Raw genomic sequence first — 20,405 nt, 5'->3', positions numbered from 1 at the left:
AGTATATATAGATATAGAAAATAAAAGAACAGATATTTATTTAAACTAAGTGTGATATTATTTATATTCCATATATTTTTTTCTTTCCACTTAGTATTGAGCCTGTAGAAATCAGAACTGGATTTGACCAAAAAAAAAAAAAAAAAAAGAGGGATTTTGTTTTTTATCTGTCATTTCTTCTCACAGCTATTTGAGAACATTATTTATGTCTGGTAAATGCATTCAGAATGCTGGTCTAATGCTGACCCTACAGCTAATCCTGAAAAAAAAATATTCTGACATCAGCTGTATGTCACATGCACAATAAAACTAAAAATACATGTACTGAAGAATAAAGACACAAATGGATAACAATTCCGTGGATTCACAGGGTTTTTCTTTCAATAGACTAGTTAAAAATGAGTTGCCTTAGACTAGAGAAGTAAAAGGAAGGCTGAACATTCATGAAGATAGTTTGCATTCCTCCATTAGTTCGATTAGCTATTTTATTTTTATCTTTATTTGCAGAATTATTGTGGAAAAAAAAAAACAAACAACACAAATACTTATTGTATTGCAAAAGTATAGATTCAAATCAGATGAAAATCCATCATAGAATAAAAACAAACAAACAAACAAAAAACAAGCTTTAAAAGCCACTGAAAGGTCTTTTATCCATTTTAAAAATAATTCAATTTTACTGTCCAACTCCTGCTGAGAGTCTACTCCAATTTTTCTTTGTGAGGATTCTGCAAATGATAATCATTTTGATTCCATGCTTTATAGGATTATGATTTATCAGATTTCTGGGGTTAGCCTTATATATATATCTTTAAAACATCCTTATATATCTGTGTACTCTTGTATCTGATATCTTAATCACTCTTTCCACCATTTTGATGCGTACTTCTCATGTGTTTATTAACAACTCCAGGTACTAGCAGAAGTAACAGCAAGTGCTGAAGCTGCATCTAAAGTAAAAAATGAAGTCCAAGGTGTGAAAGATAAAGCACAAAAAATTGTTGATGAAATCGATTTAGAAAAAGTGAAAGCAGAAAGTAAACTGGAGGCAGCTAAACCAGCACTAGAAGAAGCAGAAGCTGCATTGAATGTGAATAAATTTCTTACATTTTCATTGGCTTTGTGCTATTTGAGTCACCAGTGAAAGAAAGGCTAGTTTCACCAATATGCAGTTGTCAGTTGTTTTTGACTGCTGACACTAGCTTATCAGTGTACGTGATATCTATGGAGTGTGCAATTTCTTTCTAAAAACATAGAGATTATTTTATAGTGATTGTCCTGTTTTTACCTTACTAATTGATCTTTGGCAGGCGTAAATCTTTCCCAAAGTTACAGATGCATTTAGAATTTATAATCTTGATATTCTGATTTAAAAAGAATAATTCTTGTTCTAAATTTTTTTAAAATTTTTTTTTCATAGTTAATTAGTTGTATATTCCTTTTAAGAAAGAGGAGTATAAGGCTGTGTCAGCCTTCACTAAAAAATCATTAAAACTGGAGAGAAAAGAAACAAAGAGGATTCGGGGAATCAGAATCAGAGTTAAGGAATTTTGAGGCATTGCTGCACTCTGTAATTTAATTTCATTATTCTCCTTTGAACAGTTAAAAACTTAAGAGCTCTGAAATCAAAAATCAATAATGTATTGCATGGTTAAGGACTTCTGTTCCACTTACCAGAAGCTATGTGACAAAACCATAATGAGTGGAAAAAGTAAGGAAAAGTGAGCGTTGTTTACTCTTATACTGATAGATAACAACATAAATAAAACTTTCAAAACCACTCACAAAATACACTGTTATAAAATATGTGTACTCCTGCACTATCCTGTGGATTCCATATTTTGTCTGTAACTACTCTTTCCAGACAGTGGCATGCATGTATTTTGCAGACAGAAATTACTTTCTTAGTTTAGAGGTTTTAATCATTTATTATTTTTGTTTGAAATATTATTAAGCTAAGCAAAGTGTCAGTGATGCTACTAGGAAAAGAATTTAAAATAACAATATCTCATACCAATAATAGCTAAGAAAGCAACAAAATAGATCAAATTTATCTCAGAATAAATTATGACAACCCTTAAAAATCCAAAATACTGTTATACCAAGGAAAGTGCTTGTAATTAAGTACTTTGCAATTTATTATACTCTTCTTCAGTCACCTAGATTGCCAAGTTAATGCTGTTGTTCTATGTATTTAAAATTTATTTTTAAGTGCTATCTTTAACATTGAGAAAAAGTTCACATCAAATATATATTTGTTAAAAGTATTTAAGTTTCATATAACATTCATTAAAGTAAGCCCAGTGACTCATATTTTGTATGTTCTTAATATAACTTACCTCAGAGAAAAGTACGACAAACAATATTAAAATCAAGCTATTTAATAGGAAAATATGATAATTGTATTGAGGCATACAAAGTATTGTTATATTTTTCTTGAAATAGACAATCAGACCAGTGGATATTGCTACTGTTAGAAAACTTGCAAAACCTCCTCACCTAATTATGAGGATCATGGACTGTTGTCTGTTACTGTTCCAAAAGCAAGTAGATCCAGTTACCATGGATCCAGAAAAGACTTGCTGCAAGCCATCATGGGGAGAATCATTAAAAGTAAGTAGAGTTTTCAAATTGTGTTTCTTAAAAATCAAAAGTAGCATCTTACATATCAGAGAATTTATGATGCCATTTACTCAAAGCAGGAAAGAAGTTTGTAAAAATGGAAATGTGATTTTAAGATGCATGTAGTATACAAATAGAATTTATTTGTTAGCAGTTAGTAAGAGAATTGCTTAGAGGATTGTGTTGGTCCAGTTCCATGTGACCTTATACCTGAAAAAGAATTATTGTTGTCAGTAGTACTTCCTTCTAATGTTCTCATAAAATATGATTGTCTCTCATTCTATGTATATTTACCATGCATAAGGTACAGGTATTCTGGAACATCCCTTTTTCTCTTTGGGAATTTGCAGGCTCACAATTAAACATTTTTTTTCTGTTCCTCCAGACTTGTTGATTGTTTGACTAAGAGATAGAAGCTTTTTTTTTTTTTTTCCATTCTACATTTCAATATTCTTGGCCAAAATTCCTTGGGCATATGGCCATATCTTCTAGTCTTTCTCTCTTCTCTTACTCTCTTCTTTCCATGCCTTTTCCTGCCATTCTTTAAATTTTCTTCTACCTCTATTAGTATATTAATTTGCAATTATTGCTGCCTCAAAGTTATCATGCAAATGAAGAAAAATTGCATATATTGGATGTGAGTAGAGCTCTTGCTTTTTGTTTAAGCTTGCCCAGACACTAAGAAATCACCAAACCTTTTCATTTTCCATGGACATAATGAAATGGGATAAGCAGTTATTCCATGACTTGTCTTTAACATGTTAAACATTTGTTAGAAAATTTTAAAACCAATGGTTTCCCTTTCCAGAATTTAGATCACATTTCAAAAATGCATAAGCCGGTTTTATTGGCATTCTTTAGGTAAGTTACAAGTGTATTTCTGAGGCTGTATCTTGGCTGAAATTTTTACGAAATGCTGCTTTTTAAATGCTTCTTAAATGGCAAAGCAGCAATATGAAATAGAAACTACATTCGCTGAAGTATAATTTCTTAAAACTTTAGAATTGTTGAAGCATGTGGAAGGAGTTAGAACTGAATAGAACACCCTTATAATAATAACTGTATGAATTACCTCCTTTTTCAGAAGAATTTTGGGAACTCCATTCCCTCCTACCTTCTGTCCGTCCGTCCATCCATCCATCTATCCATCCATCCATCCGTCTATCTGACATACTCACCTATAATCAACCTTTTGGTAATAAAATGAGTAAAAAGACTACAAATATCCTGTGGTTTTTTTGCAGCTTATGAGTGGCCCATTCCTGCAGAGTCTACAGCAGTTTCCTAAGGACTCAATCAATGAAGAAACAGTAGAATTACTTCAACCTTACTTTAACATGGAAGACTATACATTGGAGAGTGGTAAAAAAGTGTGTGGTAATGTAGCAGGACTCCTGTCTTGGACACAAGCCATGGCGATATTTTATGGTGTTAATAGAGAAGTCTTACCTCTTAAGGTAACACATCACCTCTATCTTTGTGTTTTATTTCCATGTAATTTAATTTCATTTACTTTAATCATCATAAGATTTATTTATTCTTAAATATGTAAATAAATTGATTCAGACATAACTGCCTGTAGAATGTAGTGGCTAAGGATAATATGAGTAGAAAAAAAAAACAAAAACAGTATCCTCCTCTTGATTCTAGACAAAACACAGAACAACAATTTAGTTTAAATTAAATTTAGGAGAGATTAACTATACTATGAAAAGTAGTATTCTTCTGTTCCATTGTCTTTCCAAAAGATCCCAAATTTCTGTATCGCACAGGAAAACAGAATTTTCTTAATGGCAGAGTGATCTCTGAAATTCACTTAGATAGATGTTCTGGCTTACTGTGTTCAGTGAAAACTATTTTCTGTGTTTTTATTGTGTTAGAATTGTTTTCATAAAGTTGTACTAGGAGAAGATCTTCATTGATTCTCAAAAGAGTCCTGCAAACAGAGCTTTCATGCTGAAAAGAAACTAATAGAGGGTTACCAGCTATTTTACTTTCTCTGCTTTCATGCATTAACTTACAGCAAGTGGAGGGCTGATTTCTTGCCCAGATATTGGCATTGTTAAGACATTTGGGGCTCACATGAATAAAGGAGTTATGTTCCAATGTATTTTAGGAGTCATTTTTACTTTAGGGTGGGTGTTCTTTTACATGGTCATGAACATTTGAACAGACCTTTTTATCAGAGGTAAAGATAATATAGGAGCTCAAATACAGTGTTTGTTGCTTTTTGGATTATAAAACAAGTATTTAATCCTTATAGATCCCAAAGGGGAAAGAATATGAATGGTGATTCCAAATCTTGTTTTGTCACAGGTATAAATGTAATTTAAAAAGCAACAGTGATGCAGGTTATGATTCAATAAATAAATAAATAAGAATCTAATGAATATCCTATATTTAGCATAAATATATGTTTAGGGAGGATTCATTGTTTTAGGATCATGATTTTGCAGTGGATGAAAACTGTATTGTTAGCTGATCAAGGACAAATCTGTTGTAATTGTCGATCACTGAAGAATACACAAATTAAAAAGAGAGACTAAAGTGTATAGTCAAGCAAGAAGATTGTGAGTGGTTGGTTTTTTTTAGGCTAATCAATATTTACAGATCAGAAACCTTAATACCTTAAGCAGCTTCCTTAAATGTAATTTTTTACTAAAACAAATATATATATATAGTTGACAGTAGTACTCAAGGTTCCTACTAGATATTTAACACAAAAGTAGTATCTGAAGTATATATACATCACAGTTTTCAAAGGAAATAATTAATATTCATTCAAATACTAATATAAATATGTTTCAGTGTATTATTGGCTGTTAATTTCCAACTAAGCAGGCAGAAAATGAATCCTCAAAGTATATTCAAGTCTTGTACCATTATTGTTTTAATATTCCTTCTCGTTGTAGGCTAACTTGGCAAAACAGGAAGGCCGCCTGAAAGTCGCTAATGCAGAATTAGCAAAGGCTCAGGAGGCATTAGATGAAAAGCAAGCCGAACTGGATAAAGTGCAGGCGAAGTTTGATGCAGCAATGAAGGAGAAAATGGTGAGATACAAGTATTTCTATTATGAAAATGCTTATATACCAAACTTACACTATCAGGAATCGATACAGACATTCACTTAGTACCTACTACCCTGAATAACATGGATGAGGCTCATGCATAAAAATTAAAGAGGTTTGAATCTGTTCTCTCATATTTTCTTTTTCCTATGAATAGGCACATATTAGACAATAGATGCACTTGCAGATCTCCAGAATGACCTCTAAATAAATTGATTAACCATCATAAGATGTTGAACTAATATATAAAATAACTCTTAAGATTTTTGCATTCTATTATTAAATGAAATAGGACATTCTTTCATTTTTAGGACTTACTGAATGATGCAGAAACATGCAGAAGAAAGATGCAAGCAGCCTCTGCACTTATAGATGGACTGAGTGGAGAGAAAGTTAGGTGGACTGAGCAAAGGAAAGAATTTAAATCTCAGATTAACAGGTATCAAATTCATCAGAGAAAATAAAATGTAAAAAATGAAGAGCCAGCAAGCAATTTAATAGCTTTAATAGTTGTACTTCATTTTCCTCCTAGAAATCTTAATATAATTGCACAATTAAGTAAACTGTCCTGAAATTTGAATTTCCCTCCCATAATTATTTGTAAATGAATGCTTGTATTTCACTTCAGAACAATACCACACATTCCATAATTCACTTCAAAAGGGATTATTCTAGTGCAGTTATGTGCTTATGTTACAGCTGTCTCTTCTGTCCCCTTTACACTTCTCCTTGTTCTAATGTTACTGGGAAAGTGAAACCCTCAGATAGGTGGGAGATAGGAATGATCGAATGATCTAAGGCTGACTATGTGAAGGAATGAGGAAGAATTCCTAGCCTGATACTGGTTAGGAAAAGAAGCATCCATTTTGATATTTGTTATGGCATATTTGAATGAAAGAGGGAGTTGTAGAAACTGGACATTAGCCTTTGTCCTATAGTCGGTGTGCTGAAACACATGTAGTATATAGTAGGCCTTGTTCTGAGAAATTTAGAAAACTTTGGAGTTCCCACTGTGTACCACTCCAAATGCAAAAATGTTGAGCACCAGTTCTTTCCTTAAATAGCCCTAAGAGCAGAACTCTTCTGTTTTAAAAGCTGCTTATCTAAATTGATAGAAAATGAAATAGCACATCACCTTTTAATTAATTGTTTTCTTTCTTTCTTTTTTTTTTTTTGTGTGTGTGTGTGTGGTTTTTTTTCCAGACTTGTCGGAGATGTACTGCTTGGCACAGGTTTTCTTTCCTACTGTGGACCTTTTAATCAAAACTTCAGGAAGCTTTTGCTTAAAGACTTATGGGAAGCAGAGATGAGAGCCCATAAAATCCCCTTTACTGAAAACTTGAACCTGATTTCTATGTTGGTAGATCCCCCAACAGTAAGTTCTTGGTGATCAGTGGGTTTCATTTTAATTTCAGTGAACATATTTTTTTGCTGTTAGACAACATTATGCTTAGAACAGGACCATTATCCACAATATTGCTGTCCAGTGTAGTTCTGTGGTTTCCCAAAGTTCTTGGCAATTTCCACTAAACATCTGAGTACTGAGAATGTTTAGATAGATAAAGAAGTTATGTATGATAAACAAGCTATATATTATACAATTGCATAATTGCCTGTAACATCATGTACTTTCATGCATCTTCTTTTGGGAATCCATAACCACATCTATAGGATACATATCTACTAAGACAGTGTTGTTTGTTGTTAGCTTTTGTTTCTGTCAATGTTATCTGGGTATAGTCTGAAAAAAGAAAAACAGATTTTATATCAAAGAGAACATTTAACAAAGAATGTGTGAAATATTTTCATGGGAGTCAGAAAGGCAATGTCTTTCCAGAGTATTCAAGTACTCTTCTTCAAATATTAAGCCCAAAACTCTCAGTCTGGTTTTCTCTTAATTGACCCCAGTGCTTAATTTGGCTGTCAAGTTTTCTTAGACTATAAATATTTTCTGTCCGTATTAGTCATTTTTCAGGAGCTTCAGATATGTATCCCCTTTTGCTTGATGTCTCCATTGTTTCTTAGAACAATCTTGATTGAAGGATAATAGTTCCAGTGAGATTCTACTCCAAACTTTTTTGTTGTTGTTGTTTTATTCTTCAGATTAGTGAGTGGAATCTTCAAGGACTCCCTGGAGATGATCTCTCAATTCAGAATGGTATCATTGTCACTAAGGCAACTAGATACCCCCTGTTGGTAGACCCACAAACTCAAGGAAAATCATGGATTAAAAAGAAAGAACAGGATAATGAATTACAGGTGAACAATGTTTTGAAAACATAATGTGCTACGTTATATTCCTTTAAATGTTATAGCCCAGCACTGGACTGCTCAGCTGTTTCTTTCCAGTAATGAGCAGAGGAGAAGGATCACCTTCCTCAGCCTGCTGGTGATGCTCTTACTAAAGCAGCCCAGAATGCTGTTAGTGTTTGCTGCAAAAGCAGCTTGCAAGTTCATGTTCATATAGTTCACCAAGACTCCAGAGTGCTTTTGTGCAAAGCTCTTTTCCAATAGGATGGCCCTATTTCATAGCTGAAGCTAAAATCTTGAAAATAATATGAGAGGTTTCTGAATGTTAAAATAAATAAATAAATAAATAAAAACAATACAAAAGTAGTGTTTTATTTACTTATTTTTATGGTTTCATATACTACAAGTCCCTTTTTTGTGCTATTTCAAATATCTGAGTTCATGATATTGTAACAGTGATTCATCTATTAGACTGAATGTATTCAGAAAGAATTTCTCAAGATTTAAAAACAAAATTAGGAAATCTTATCTGTGCACGTAGAATAGAAAATCAGAAGTTAGACGTGTGATTTCAAAAATGCATGGAACATTTTCAACTTTCAAGAAGTTGTGCCGGTTTCACTAGTGTTCTGATAATGAAATTTTGCAGATTCCATTACAGCCAATCTTTTACTTCACCATTTACATTTCATTGTATATACAAGGACTATTTCTTTCTGGATAAATTGCTGCATGGCCAACATTTGTTACTGCCTTTAAAATGCAACTAACAAAACCAATGAAAAAAGTTTTTGTAGTGAGATCTGTGGTTTTCATGTAAGACTTTGAAGAAATGCTTTGTCCTTATATCAATATATAATTTATTTTTTGAGGTAACAACTTTGAATCACAAGTATTTCCGTACACACCTAGAAGATAGTCTTTCATTGGGACGATCACTTGTAATTGAAGATATAGGTGAAGAGTTGGATCCAGTCCTTGATAATATATTAGAAAAGAATTTCATGAAATCTGGAACTTCTTTTAAGGTTAGTAATTGAATGAAAGACCTGGAATAAGTAGTTAGTTTTGTGATGAATGATACTTTGCCCATGTATTCCAAACCTCTACTGCATCAGGTAAACTTTGTATTCAGTAGGGCAGTGTGAAGAATCAAACTGAACTAATAAAAAATAGGAGGCAGAACCTCAGCTGAGTAGTAAGTTGATGAGTCTAAAATTTAACTACTGAAGTTATTTCTGAAGTTTACAAACCAGAACCAATTATGTTTATTCTTTTGAATGCTTACAATACTTTCTACTGATTTTCAAGCAATTTCATTTTACACCCTTTAATAGAACTATCTAGGTTTGAAAATATATTTCTGTTTCTAGTGTGGAATGCTGATGGTAGCAACCATGGAATCTTTAGTCTGTAATAGAACTGTTTTCTGAAGCAACAAGCCAAAAGTTTTATTAATAATATTAAGTATACTCCCAACCTTGAAAAATCATGCAGGTTTCTGACCTTTAATAGATGAAGAAATGACTTGCAAATTCTTAAAGCATCCCCTCTTCAAATACTCTGAACTTAAATGATTGTAAATGCTGCATATTGTTGCATGCATTTTTTTTTTTTCAAATTATCTTAATTAACTGTCTGGAATCTGACAGAGATTACAAAAAAGGTTGTTGATGATAATGGAAACCAAATGATTGCTATTTTTGTGGCAATCCCACAGTAGAAGTAATCCCTATATTTATCTGAAACGTAATACTACTTTTACAGTATACCTCGACTGTTACATTTAGTCATTATTTTTGTGTCGAATTTGAATTGTGAAATAAAGTTCCTCTCTTTGGTATTTCAAATATTCATTTACTTATTTATTGCTTGTCCATATCATTGATGTGAATAAAGTTCATTTTCCTCTGCTTAACATTATCATATACATACTCCACAGGTGAAAGTTGGTGATAAAGAAGTAGATGTAATGAGTTCCTTTAGACTATACATTACCACAAAGCTACCAAATCCTGCTTTCACACCTGAAATTAATGCAAAAACATCAATTATTGATTTTACCGTTACAATGAAAGGACTTGAGAATCAGTTACTGAGAAGAGTAATTCTTACTGAAAAACAGGTAACCTAACAGTGCACATAAACCATAGTGATGCTTAGTTTTGATTTAACTGTTTTAGTATATATATATAAAAAAAATGTTCAAGTGGAAAAAAAAAGTCATCCATTTTCTAAATTTTTTATGGAGATTCAGTACGGAAATTTTAAAATGGCAATAATATACACTGGTGATTTTCTGCAGATGGCTGTCAATATGAAAAAAAATAAGCAGAAGCATTTGGCATTCATAAGATACTTCCAACTGAATAAAAATGCTTTAAAAAAAAAAAAATGCTACAGTAACATATTTTAGATAGCAGAAAAAATAAAATACACATTCCATGAACTTGAAAAATCAGCACCTGAATTTCAAGTATGATTCATAGCTACAGTACATAGTGTCATGCCATTTCCTTGTCTTTTAATAACAGGAACTAGAGGCAGAACGAATTAAACTCATGGAAGATGTAACTTTTAATAGGAGGAAGATGAAAGAACTAGAGGACAATCTTCTGTACAAACTAAGTGCAACTAGAGGTTCTGTATCAAAGAGTACAATAACTAGGATTTTAAAGGGCAAATTAGGCTGCTGCACATTCCATGCTGCCTTTCCATACTGAAATTGGTTTATCTATTTAAAACACAATACGTGAACATACAATGGTAGAGATTTGAAGTATGTGATTTACCAGAACATGAGGAATTTGGTATGATAGCAGGCCATTATATAGCTATTCCAGACACTAAATATTTTAAGCACCTACACAAGTTTTGTGAAATAAACCAAATTCTTCATAGCTTTCTGCCCCTCAGATGAGGTAAAGTATCTGATCATGGGCAAATCCTTAATCCACTGAAAATGCAGAGTTAAATGGGCTAGTTTAAATAGTATTGAAAGTCTTTTGCATTACATTAGGAGCCTGCACATGATCATTTTTTTTGGGGGGGGTGGGGGGGGGCGGGGGGAGAAAAATAAAAAGATGGTGACTTCCAGCAGATTGATTAAAAAGTACTTGAGGTTGATGAATACTATTTTGTGTGTGATCATTGTCTTTAGGACCCTAAGTCTCTTTGACTTTGAATGTGACAATCAACAAACTAACAAAAATTGTATAACTCTGTATGAGTATCGTATGTTATGTGCCTGGAAGAGGTGACATCTCTAGTAAACAATGCAAAACTCTTGGTGCACATACATTCAACTTGACATAAGTTGAATGCATTTGTTTTGCTTATTGAGTATAAAAATAAGTTTTAGTCTTATGTACACTGTTTGGTCTCCATTTTAAAATGCTTTCTGCAGTTCAGTAAATCATTTACATTAGGTATACATAATTGTAACTTGATTTTTACATATATGAAGGTTTTAAAATGTTATAAAAATGACCTAAACATCCAATATTTGGCTTTTTAGGTTCACTAGTAGATGATGAATCTTTGATTGGTGTTCTGCAAACAACTAAACAAACAGCTGCTGAAGTAGCTGAAAAGTTGTCTGTGGCAGCAGAAACTGAAGTGAAGATTAACTCTGCTCAGGAAGAATATCGACCTGCTGCTACACGCGGAAGCATTCTTTATTTTCTTATAACAGAAATGAGCATGGTCAATAATATGTATCAAACTTCACTGGCTCAGTTCTTAAAGTTATTTGATCAATCTATGGCCAAGTAGGAAGACAGATTTTTCTAATATTCAAATGTTTGTCTTTCTGATGTGTTTCTTTCCAAGATGTTATTAACATGCTTTTCTTGTGTTTTGTTTTCGTGATTCAGATCTGAGAAGTCTCCTTTACCCCATAAAAGAATCTCAAATATTATTGAGTATCTTACCTACGAAATTTATATATACTCTGTTAGAGGCTTGTATGAAAACCACAAATTTCTCTTTACCCTCCTCCTGACGTTAAAAATTGATCTTGAGAGAGGACGTGTGAAAACTAGAGAGTTCCATGCACTCATTAGAGGTAAGTTCAAAAATTTGCGTTATATATAGAGGTAATTTCAACCTTTTAAACTTTTATACCATTTCAATGTATGTTTTTGTGGGTTTTTTTTTGGCTGCATGGTTTCTGCCAATAGTTCTGTGGGAGCTGGCTCTGTCTTATCCCTGTTGTGGTCCAGTGAATTTAAAAGTGGTTTCACATCTCATTTCTGTCTCTGCATTTTATCCAGGCTGTGTTCTTTCCTGAGAACAAGGTGATAGTTCTGGTTCTCTGGTTTAATTATTAGTTATTTTTGTATTACATTTGCATGTTTATTTTTATAAATTAGATGACTTCTTTTTCTTTTGCTGCTCTCATTTCAAGGAGCTGAATAAAGCTATCTTCTAAGGTGCCATAACATCTCTACACATGGTCTGGGAGGTGCTACAGCCTTCTATGGGTTTCAGCTTAAGCTTTTTCTGACTCTTGCCAACCAACTAACAATCATTTTTACAGAACCTAACATGCTTCTGTGGCCCAACTGGCCAGGTCTACCTCTGTACCCTGAATTTATGACTCTGCTGAAAAATGTGACCACAATTACTTATGCAGAGATCCATATAAAACCTGCTTGAATCTTACAATGATCAAATGAATTTTGCAAACATCTTATGTCAAAGTAGTGACCATGCTTTTGGAACATCATTAGCTGCCGTTAATGAATGAAATGGATAGGAGAAAAAAAGATTACATTCACATACTATTTTGCTTTCTAGTTTGTCATAGTGTCTTTATCTTTTGAGAAAGGAATCCAACTACCATTTTACCACTGATGTCAGGCAGGGTATGCTTTGAAATGCTTTCAAACTGAACTGTCTGCATTAGACAAGCATTAGACAAGGAACCTTATGTCTTGGCTTCCTAGCTCATGGATTTTTGTTTTGCTGGAAGAAGATATACCTTGAGCATCTAAAGCAGAAAGTGGATGCTTATCACTTTGTTATTGATGATAATCTATAATAAAATACAGGAATACTTTTAACAATTTTTTTGTCTAAAATGTAAGAACACAGTTTCCCACCTATGTTTATGACAGCTGATTTGATAATGAGAAATTCTTCTAGTGCACAAAATGCCACCATAAAAAAGTAATAACAGATTTTATTTCTATTATTTCCAATGATTATTTCTATAATTATTCGTATACTCTTGAATCAGATGGAAAGTGGGCGGTTGCCTTGCCAAATTGTCCTGGATGCTTAGGTATCTTCTGCAATGAATGTATTGTTCAAATTTTTCCTCCTTGGATGAGCAGTTTGTTGGTGCAAAATGAATGAAATGAATTTTTTTTTTTTTCCCAGGAGGAGAGCTTTCATGGCTTATCATCAGCCATATTATCAGGGGATGTCTCAGTGAAAAATCATTTCTATTTGAAATTGAAAGGTCCCTAGAACACATTATTCCACTGGTCTCAGGAGATTAGCAACTCTAAATCTTTCCTCCTGCTGAAGTACATAAATTGAATTCCATTCTGCTTTACTGTATTCCATTAAAGCCAAACACTAGGACTTTCCTGACACTTTAGTGCTATAGCTTGAAGGTATCCTGAAGTCAGCAAAACACAGAAAACAGGTCCCAAAATTGGAGGAAAATAGCCCATATTCAAAATGTTTATAAATACATGTGTATATATATATGTATATATATACTTGCTCTGTTTTTCTGCCATGAGAATGGTATAGATTATCTATGGAAATTATAGAAAGAAACAAAATCTAAAATATAAAAGAAAATCTAAGTTCGTTGAAAACTTTATAGGTGTTCTGACACTGCAGTCTGCTACGTTCTTTTCCATTAAAAAAGTGGACTAATGCAAATGAAGATTGATCTTTTCTAGCATAAAGTCTATTTTACTAAGAAACTCCATAGATATAAAAGAGTGCATTACAGAACTGCAAAACATCTTTGGTTTTGACTTAAATAAAACCAGAAATATTGCCAAGTATCTACTTTGTGGAAAACTAATGATTACATCTTATAAGTAAGAAAAGGCTTGTTGTCTAAAGTGATTGTGGTAGTCACAGAATTCAATAATTTGCCCCTCCCCCCCCCCCCCCCCCCCCCCCCCCCCCCCCCCCCCCAAAAAAAAAAATCCAGTTGGACTATTTTATTAAATTTGTGAAAGATATGATTCTGGATATGATTCTGGAAAAATGTATCATATTGTAATAATGCTAATGCTAATAATGGATTACAGATTTGTGTAAAAAATTTTAGTTATCTTCTATTTGATTTCCATTATTTCGGTTTGCAGAGATTATGAAGTTCTGGGTTCCATGTGTGGATCCCAGCGTCATTTGAAGCCATATATCCTAATGCCAAGGACATGAGTAGAGGATGCTTGAAGGAAACTTTAACAAGTACTTACTGGAAAAGCAAAAGAGACATTATTTTCACCCCAGATTTCATGAAACAGACCTTTCTCTGAGGTTACTGATGCTTGTCATCCCTAGGGAAAAGGAAAGGCAAAAAAGTTCAGTAGTAGGAAAAGTTCATAATAAAAGATCATGAAGGAGCTTAGCAATTTTGTATGACAGAAATAATTTGGATTTTTATGTAGAAACTTCACATTCTTGAAGAAGAGTTTGCCCTTTAATCAACCCTGCTTCCTTATGTAAACATTCAAATCATATGTGATCTAATTCTATTTCTTGATTATATCTAAATGTCTCCATATGTGGATGAAAGGCTTGCATAATTTTTTTTCTAGATGCTGGAACTTTTCACTTATCCCTATGTATGGCTAAATGAAAACTAATAAAAGGAAGTATGTTTCTAGGCATTGCACAATTAATAACATAACAAACCACTAACCGCAAGACCTTAGCAGGATTTAGGAAAAGATTAAGTATGTATATTAACCACAAGAATATCAAGCATTACAATGAGAAACACATTGTTGACATTTTTGGAATTCATATTCTTCATTGAATATGCCTGCCTCTAAAATTAAGGTTTAAAAGAAAACTTTCCCCAAAACAAAAACTTCCCTAAAATCTGTTTAATGGCCACTCATTGGAACTTGCACTTTCATTTGATGGTGATTGTTCCTGTTGACATAATATTGCCCAGATTTTGCAAAGTAATTCTTCCATTTCAACTTAGGGAATATAGAAATAACTAGGAAAATACCTAATCTTTCTGAATCTTCTGTTTATTTATCTCAGTCTTTTAAAAGTAGAGTTACTCTTTCCTGAAAATCATCACTAATAATATAAATAAAATTCTTGCATCCTGGAAGCCTGCAGGAAAACCTCTCAAAGACTCGAATCTTTCTCTGTAAAGTCTTTGTAAGCAAAAAGAGACTTCATGCAAATCAGAAAGCATTTTTTGCATTATAACATTTGAAGCACCATAAAGTTTCTTATAAATTTGTCAGAACTTCAAGCTTTTTTTTTTCAGCTGTATGAAAAATGCTATAAATAATATAATTCCAATAATTTCTTAAATTAAAAAAAAGTTGTGTTTTTTTTTTTTTTGTAAAGAATTAATGTTCTAATCTCCTTTCACTCCAGTGGTAGGATTGTCTTCTGTTCTTTTTCTTCTTGCCTTTATGATACATTTTCTCTATATTCCATTCATGGAGAATTTGGGGATGAAATGGATGCAGAGTCAAAAAGTGTTAAATCTTCTTCATAATTTATGGAAAAATTAAAAACAGTTTGTAAAAGTATGAATATTTGAATTGAAAAGGGATCGACATATATATTTATGTATGTATATTTTATAAGCATGTATGTATAATTTGAAAGTATTAAAATAATCAAAGCTAGCATAGGCTAATCAAAAATAGCATAGGCTATGTTATACACACACGTGCTCACATACACAAAGCTGCTTAAAAATAATAGTTATTATTCCAAGATGCTTTTTTAGTCTGTTTGTAGCAAATTGGTGAAATTCATTATACCACTGACTTAAATGAATAAAATAGTCTTAGACCTGAGACCCCTGGAATAACAATGTCCAGTTTTCCTGAAAGGTCACATTAATTAATTTGCAGAGGACTGGAGAAGATGCAGCTACGAGATGAAGAAAATGATAACTATGATACAAAACTGATTTGGAGTCTTTCGTTTAGTCTGTTTAAAGTCAGGTTTCAATCTTATCCCAAGGGTATTACTTAGTCTTCTCTTCACGTGCATATCAGAGGATGTAAAATGTGTATGATCTACTGGCTCTCTGGCTTTACATCTACTATTTAAGGTGATATATGCTCAATATTTAAAATGATTTGTACACAAGAGTGCAAGTAGTACCCCAGTGAAAGTGACATGGTCCAGAAAACATAATTTAAAAAGCAATACCAAAAATATCTTGATCTTTGGACTGTCATGTATAATTCATCCAAATGTTTTTATCTGCAGGAGGTGCAGCACTGGATTTAAAGGCTTGCCCACCCAAACCATTTCGCTGGATTCTTGACATGATGTGGCTAAACCTAGTGGAATTAAGCAAACTTCCACAGTTTGCAGAAATTTTGAATCAGGTGATATTTATTAATTACGTTAATAGGCAGTTTCCTAATCATAATCGTGCTCCCATATTTCACATTGGGAGTGCACATGAGAGATGCAGTTAAAAACAAAGAAAAAAGAGTATAAAATAATAAAGGTATAGAAATGAACAGTTAGGCAAAGTTCTCCATTCCTAGATATCTAGTTTAATTTAATATAGACATATTCCTCTTCAAACATTTAGATGACCCTGTTGCTTTTCACACTGTTACTACCTCCAGCAGTGGTTGAGGGAGAGATGACATAAAGAGATAAGTAATAAAACCTTAGTAATTTTACTGAGTCAACTGAAGTCCCTTTTGTCCAGTAATCTGTCTTTGGTTGAGGCCTTCAGCAGATGCTTTGAGAAGGTATCTCCTCTGAATACTGTCCTAGCATGTGCTCAGGTTGGTGTCAATGTATATAGAACTGTTGTTTCTTTTTGTTTTCTCAGACTTGGATTGCAGTTCTAAAAGGGACATTTGTGTTGTTTCTTAATCTGAGATTATAGGAGATACATGGTTGGAAGAGGTTCCTGTATGTTAATTTCTCACTCCTTTCCCAGTCTATTCTTGATTTAGGTTGTTCTGAAATTTCTTCCGTGTCAGTTAAGCAGCCAGAGCTACATAGTTTGTAACAGGCATATGGTGCTGTATTTCAGAACAGATGGCATCAGTGTGTTCCTCATTTTCATTCCAGTAATCTGAGAATATTGCAACTGACTCTCCTCACTCAACTGCATAGTAATTTTCATAATGTTGCGTCCACCATTATCCCTTGTTCTGTTAGGTCATATGTTCTAAGAGGTGCCTAAATAGCGGTCATATTTGTGGTCAGATTTATTCTTTCTTAGGTCAAAAGCTTTCTAGAGCTTGTTATTATTAATCTGTGATTCTTTGACTGTCTAGACTATACTGGGACAGAAAGCTTTTTCTCTTAGTACTTGGCGACTAGAAGAAATAAATCAATCATGGTATGTTTCTTTTGTATTATAGAATCCTCCTGCTAATTACTGATTTTTAAGTAGCTGCACCTTAATACTAAAACTGCTAATTGTAACATCTTAATAGCAATTCACATGGTGTATGTCATAAATTTTACAGTCTGTTAATGTTACTTGTAATATATTCTAATATAATAACAGAATCTCATTAAAATATACATTTCCAAGGGGATTTTACTACAGCTGAAATATATTTGTGTGCATTAACATAATAAATTTAGATAACCAGTAATGAAAAGGGATGGAAAAATTGGTTTGATAAAGATGCTCCAGAGGAAGAAATTATACCTGATGGATATAATGATTCACTTGATACCTGTCGCAAGCTTTTACTCATCAGGTGAGTATCTTCAGAAATTTGGGAAATGACATACATTATTGCACCATGTATCTCAGTCTATCTGTATGCAATTATTATATTAGCATAACTTCAATTAATTTCTGGGTGACATTAAATATAATTTAATTCACTCGCAGGTTATATTATTCAATTTACTTACTTCAGAGCTATTCTCTGAAGAATCTAAGAGAAGCTTTTTCTAGAAAACAGTCTTCTGACTTTCATAGAATCATAGAATCGTATAATAGTTTGGGTTTAAAGGAACCTTAAAGACCACCAAATTCCAATGCCCCTTCCATGGGCAGGGACACCTCCCACTAGACGAGGCTGCTCAAAGCCCCATCCAACCTGGCCTTGAACACTTCCAGGGATGGGAAGCTTCTCTGGGCAGTCTGTGACTCATGACCCTCAGAGTAAAGAACTTCTTCCATAAGACCTAATCTAAACCTACCCTAGTTTAAAGCCACTACTCCTTGTCCTACCACCATACTCCCTGACAAACAGTCCCTCCCCAGCTTTCCTGAAGGCCCCCTTTAGGTACTTGGAAGGCTGGTAAAAGGAATCCCCGGAGCCTTTTCTTCTCCAGGCTGAACAACCCTAACTCTCTCAGCCTGTCTTCATAGGAGAGGTGCTCTAGCCCCTTTATCATCTTTGTGGCCCCCCTCTGGACTCATTCTAATACTTCCATGTCCTTCTTGACTTTGCTTTTATGTCATGACAAAAAGAAACTGGAAATCACATTGCAGCCTTCTCCAAAAAGCCAGAAAAAGTAGAATCATCCAGATAGTTTTCAAAATGTTTTTTTCTCACTTCTTTTTAAATGAGCTATTTTAAATAACTTAAGTAATTAAAAATATTTTAAAAACTAGAAAGAGAATTGTAAAAATGCAAAACAGGTATTCAGAAGTCCCATGTATAAAACGTGGCATAGATGATTTTATTGCATCAGCTAGGATACTTGTGGCAGGGCTTTGGGATAGAATGGATTTCCCCAAAGAAGCATTTAGCTGCCTTATACGTGAGATCATGCTTTCCTTTCTCATATCTTTCTGCATTCATTGTATAGGCTCCAAATTCTGCAACAAATAAGTCAGAGACTCTACTGAAAATATCATTAATTAGGCATGACTTGTCTTTGGAGTGGATTCAACCTGTTCAGTAAAAGACCCGATTCTGATGGAAGAAGTGCTACATGCTATAAGCCCTGAAGAGGGAGGGGGAGTCTATAAATAATAAGCCTATAAATTGAAATTTTGCATATCTTTTGGTCCAAAAGAAGTTTTTTGTTTGTTTTCTGTGGGAGCAATAGACTCATCCCAAACATAAAGGCAATCCAGTGCAAGAGCAGTGTGCCCTAAAAGACTAACAGACCCAATGAAACATCTCTAGGATTATACCGAAGGGCCAATCTATCTAACATTTCCTTGCCTGTGTTTAAAATGAAGAATGCCCCACTCTGAGTACCCAGAACAGAAAATTCCAGTGCAAATAGTTTACTTATGGCAAAATTCTAAGAAACTGGAAAGTATTGGACAGTAATAAATAGAGTGAAAACTACCAGCTGTCTATTATTATATTTGTAAAGATAAACATACAGACATGAATATGTATATATATGTATAATACAAAGCAAAAAGATCTTTGATTAAAATGGAACTTATAATTTAAGTCTGGTCTTTGCAATGGGAAGTGTCACTAAATTTGTGTCTTTGTATACATTTTTATTTGTAGGTCTTGGTGTCCAGACCGAACTCTTTCTCAAGCCAGGAAGTATATTGCAGATTCCTTGCATGAGAAATATACAGAACCAGTTATTCTGAATTTAAAAAAAACTTGGGAGGAAAGTGACCAAAGAACACCTCTCATCTGTTTCTTGTCTATGGGATCTGATCCAACTATTCAGATTGATTCCTTGGCTAGGAAGCTTAAATTGGGTAGGAAAATAATTATTCATTGTCTTGAGTTGTTTAACATACAGAAGACTAACATAGGTAACTTCCGATTTATTTTTTTTCTGAAAAGTATTTTTAAAATTCTTTTATAACATTATTGTTCCTGAACAGTTGTCTTAGAGATAAAACAATATTTTACATGAAAGATATTATGCTGAGGACTATTCTCTATGTAGTTGAACAGTAATGTTTTCGGTTCTTTTTTGAGTTATTATCTAAGTGATGACATTTTTTAGTCTGTAGCTACAAGACAATATTTTTATTAACTCTGACGTGACAATATTGTTGTCTTGTTTAAAATGTTAATATTATTAATAACATTAACAATAAATATTAATGTGTTTAAATTATACATTAATATAGGTTTAATGTAATAAATATCAATAAACATTAAGTTCAGGTAAAGAAATTATCAGCTATCTGCTTACAAGATTGCTTTGTAACAAAAAACACCCACATGATCTGCATTTGTATATTCTGGACTTTATATCTACATTATATGAAAATATGGAAACTTGAAAATTGTGCATACAAACTGAGTTGGATATAAATACATTAATTCCTGATAAAAGTCACATTAAGATGTTCAC

At 33.1% G+C, this 20,405-nt stretch overlaps 1 protein-coding gene across 7 annotated transcripts in view; it reads left to right on the top strand.

Annotated features, from left to right (window-relative positions):
* Nucleotides 1-20,405, top strand: part of DNAH8 (dynein axonemal heavy chain 8) — a 138,602-nt gene that overhangs the window by 100,811 nt on the left and 17,386 nt on the right. For 5 of the 7 annotated variants that reach the window (XM_013171043.3, XM_013171041.3, XM_013171038.3 and 2 more), the window contains 15 exons: nucleotides 914-1,090; nucleotides 2,446-2,613; nucleotides 3,867-4,079; nucleotides 5,535-5,672; nucleotides 6,002-6,129; nucleotides 6,894-7,065; nucleotides 7,794-7,949; nucleotides 8,813-8,968; nucleotides 9,883-10,065; nucleotides 10,475-10,580; nucleotides 11,458-11,710; nucleotides 11,816-12,006; nucleotides 16,392-16,513; nucleotides 17,745-17,863; nucleotides 19,595-19,797. In XM_013171043.3, coding sequence (XP_013026497.3) covers nucleotides 914-1,090; nucleotides 2,446-2,613; nucleotides 3,867-4,079; nucleotides 5,535-5,672; nucleotides 6,002-6,129; nucleotides 6,894-7,065; nucleotides 7,794-7,949; nucleotides 8,813-8,968; nucleotides 9,883-10,065; nucleotides 10,475-10,580; nucleotides 11,458-11,710; nucleotides 11,816-12,006; nucleotides 16,392-16,513; nucleotides 17,745-17,863; nucleotides 19,595-19,797 — 2,485 coding nt within the window. The other 2 variants (XM_048080069.2, XM_066993834.1) reach the window with 2 other exon arrangements.

Source organism: Anser cygnoides, chromosome 3, assembly GCF_040182565.1.
Source record: "Anser cygnoides isolate HZ-2024a breed goose chromosome 3, Taihu_goose_T2T_genome, whole genome shotgun sequence".
Taxonomy (NCBI): Eukaryota; Metazoa; Chordata; class Aves; order Anseriformes; family Anatidae; genus Anser; species Anser cygnoides.
Note: the sequence above shows the minus strand (reverse complement) of the source record. Positions and strands in the feature narration are given on the sequence as shown.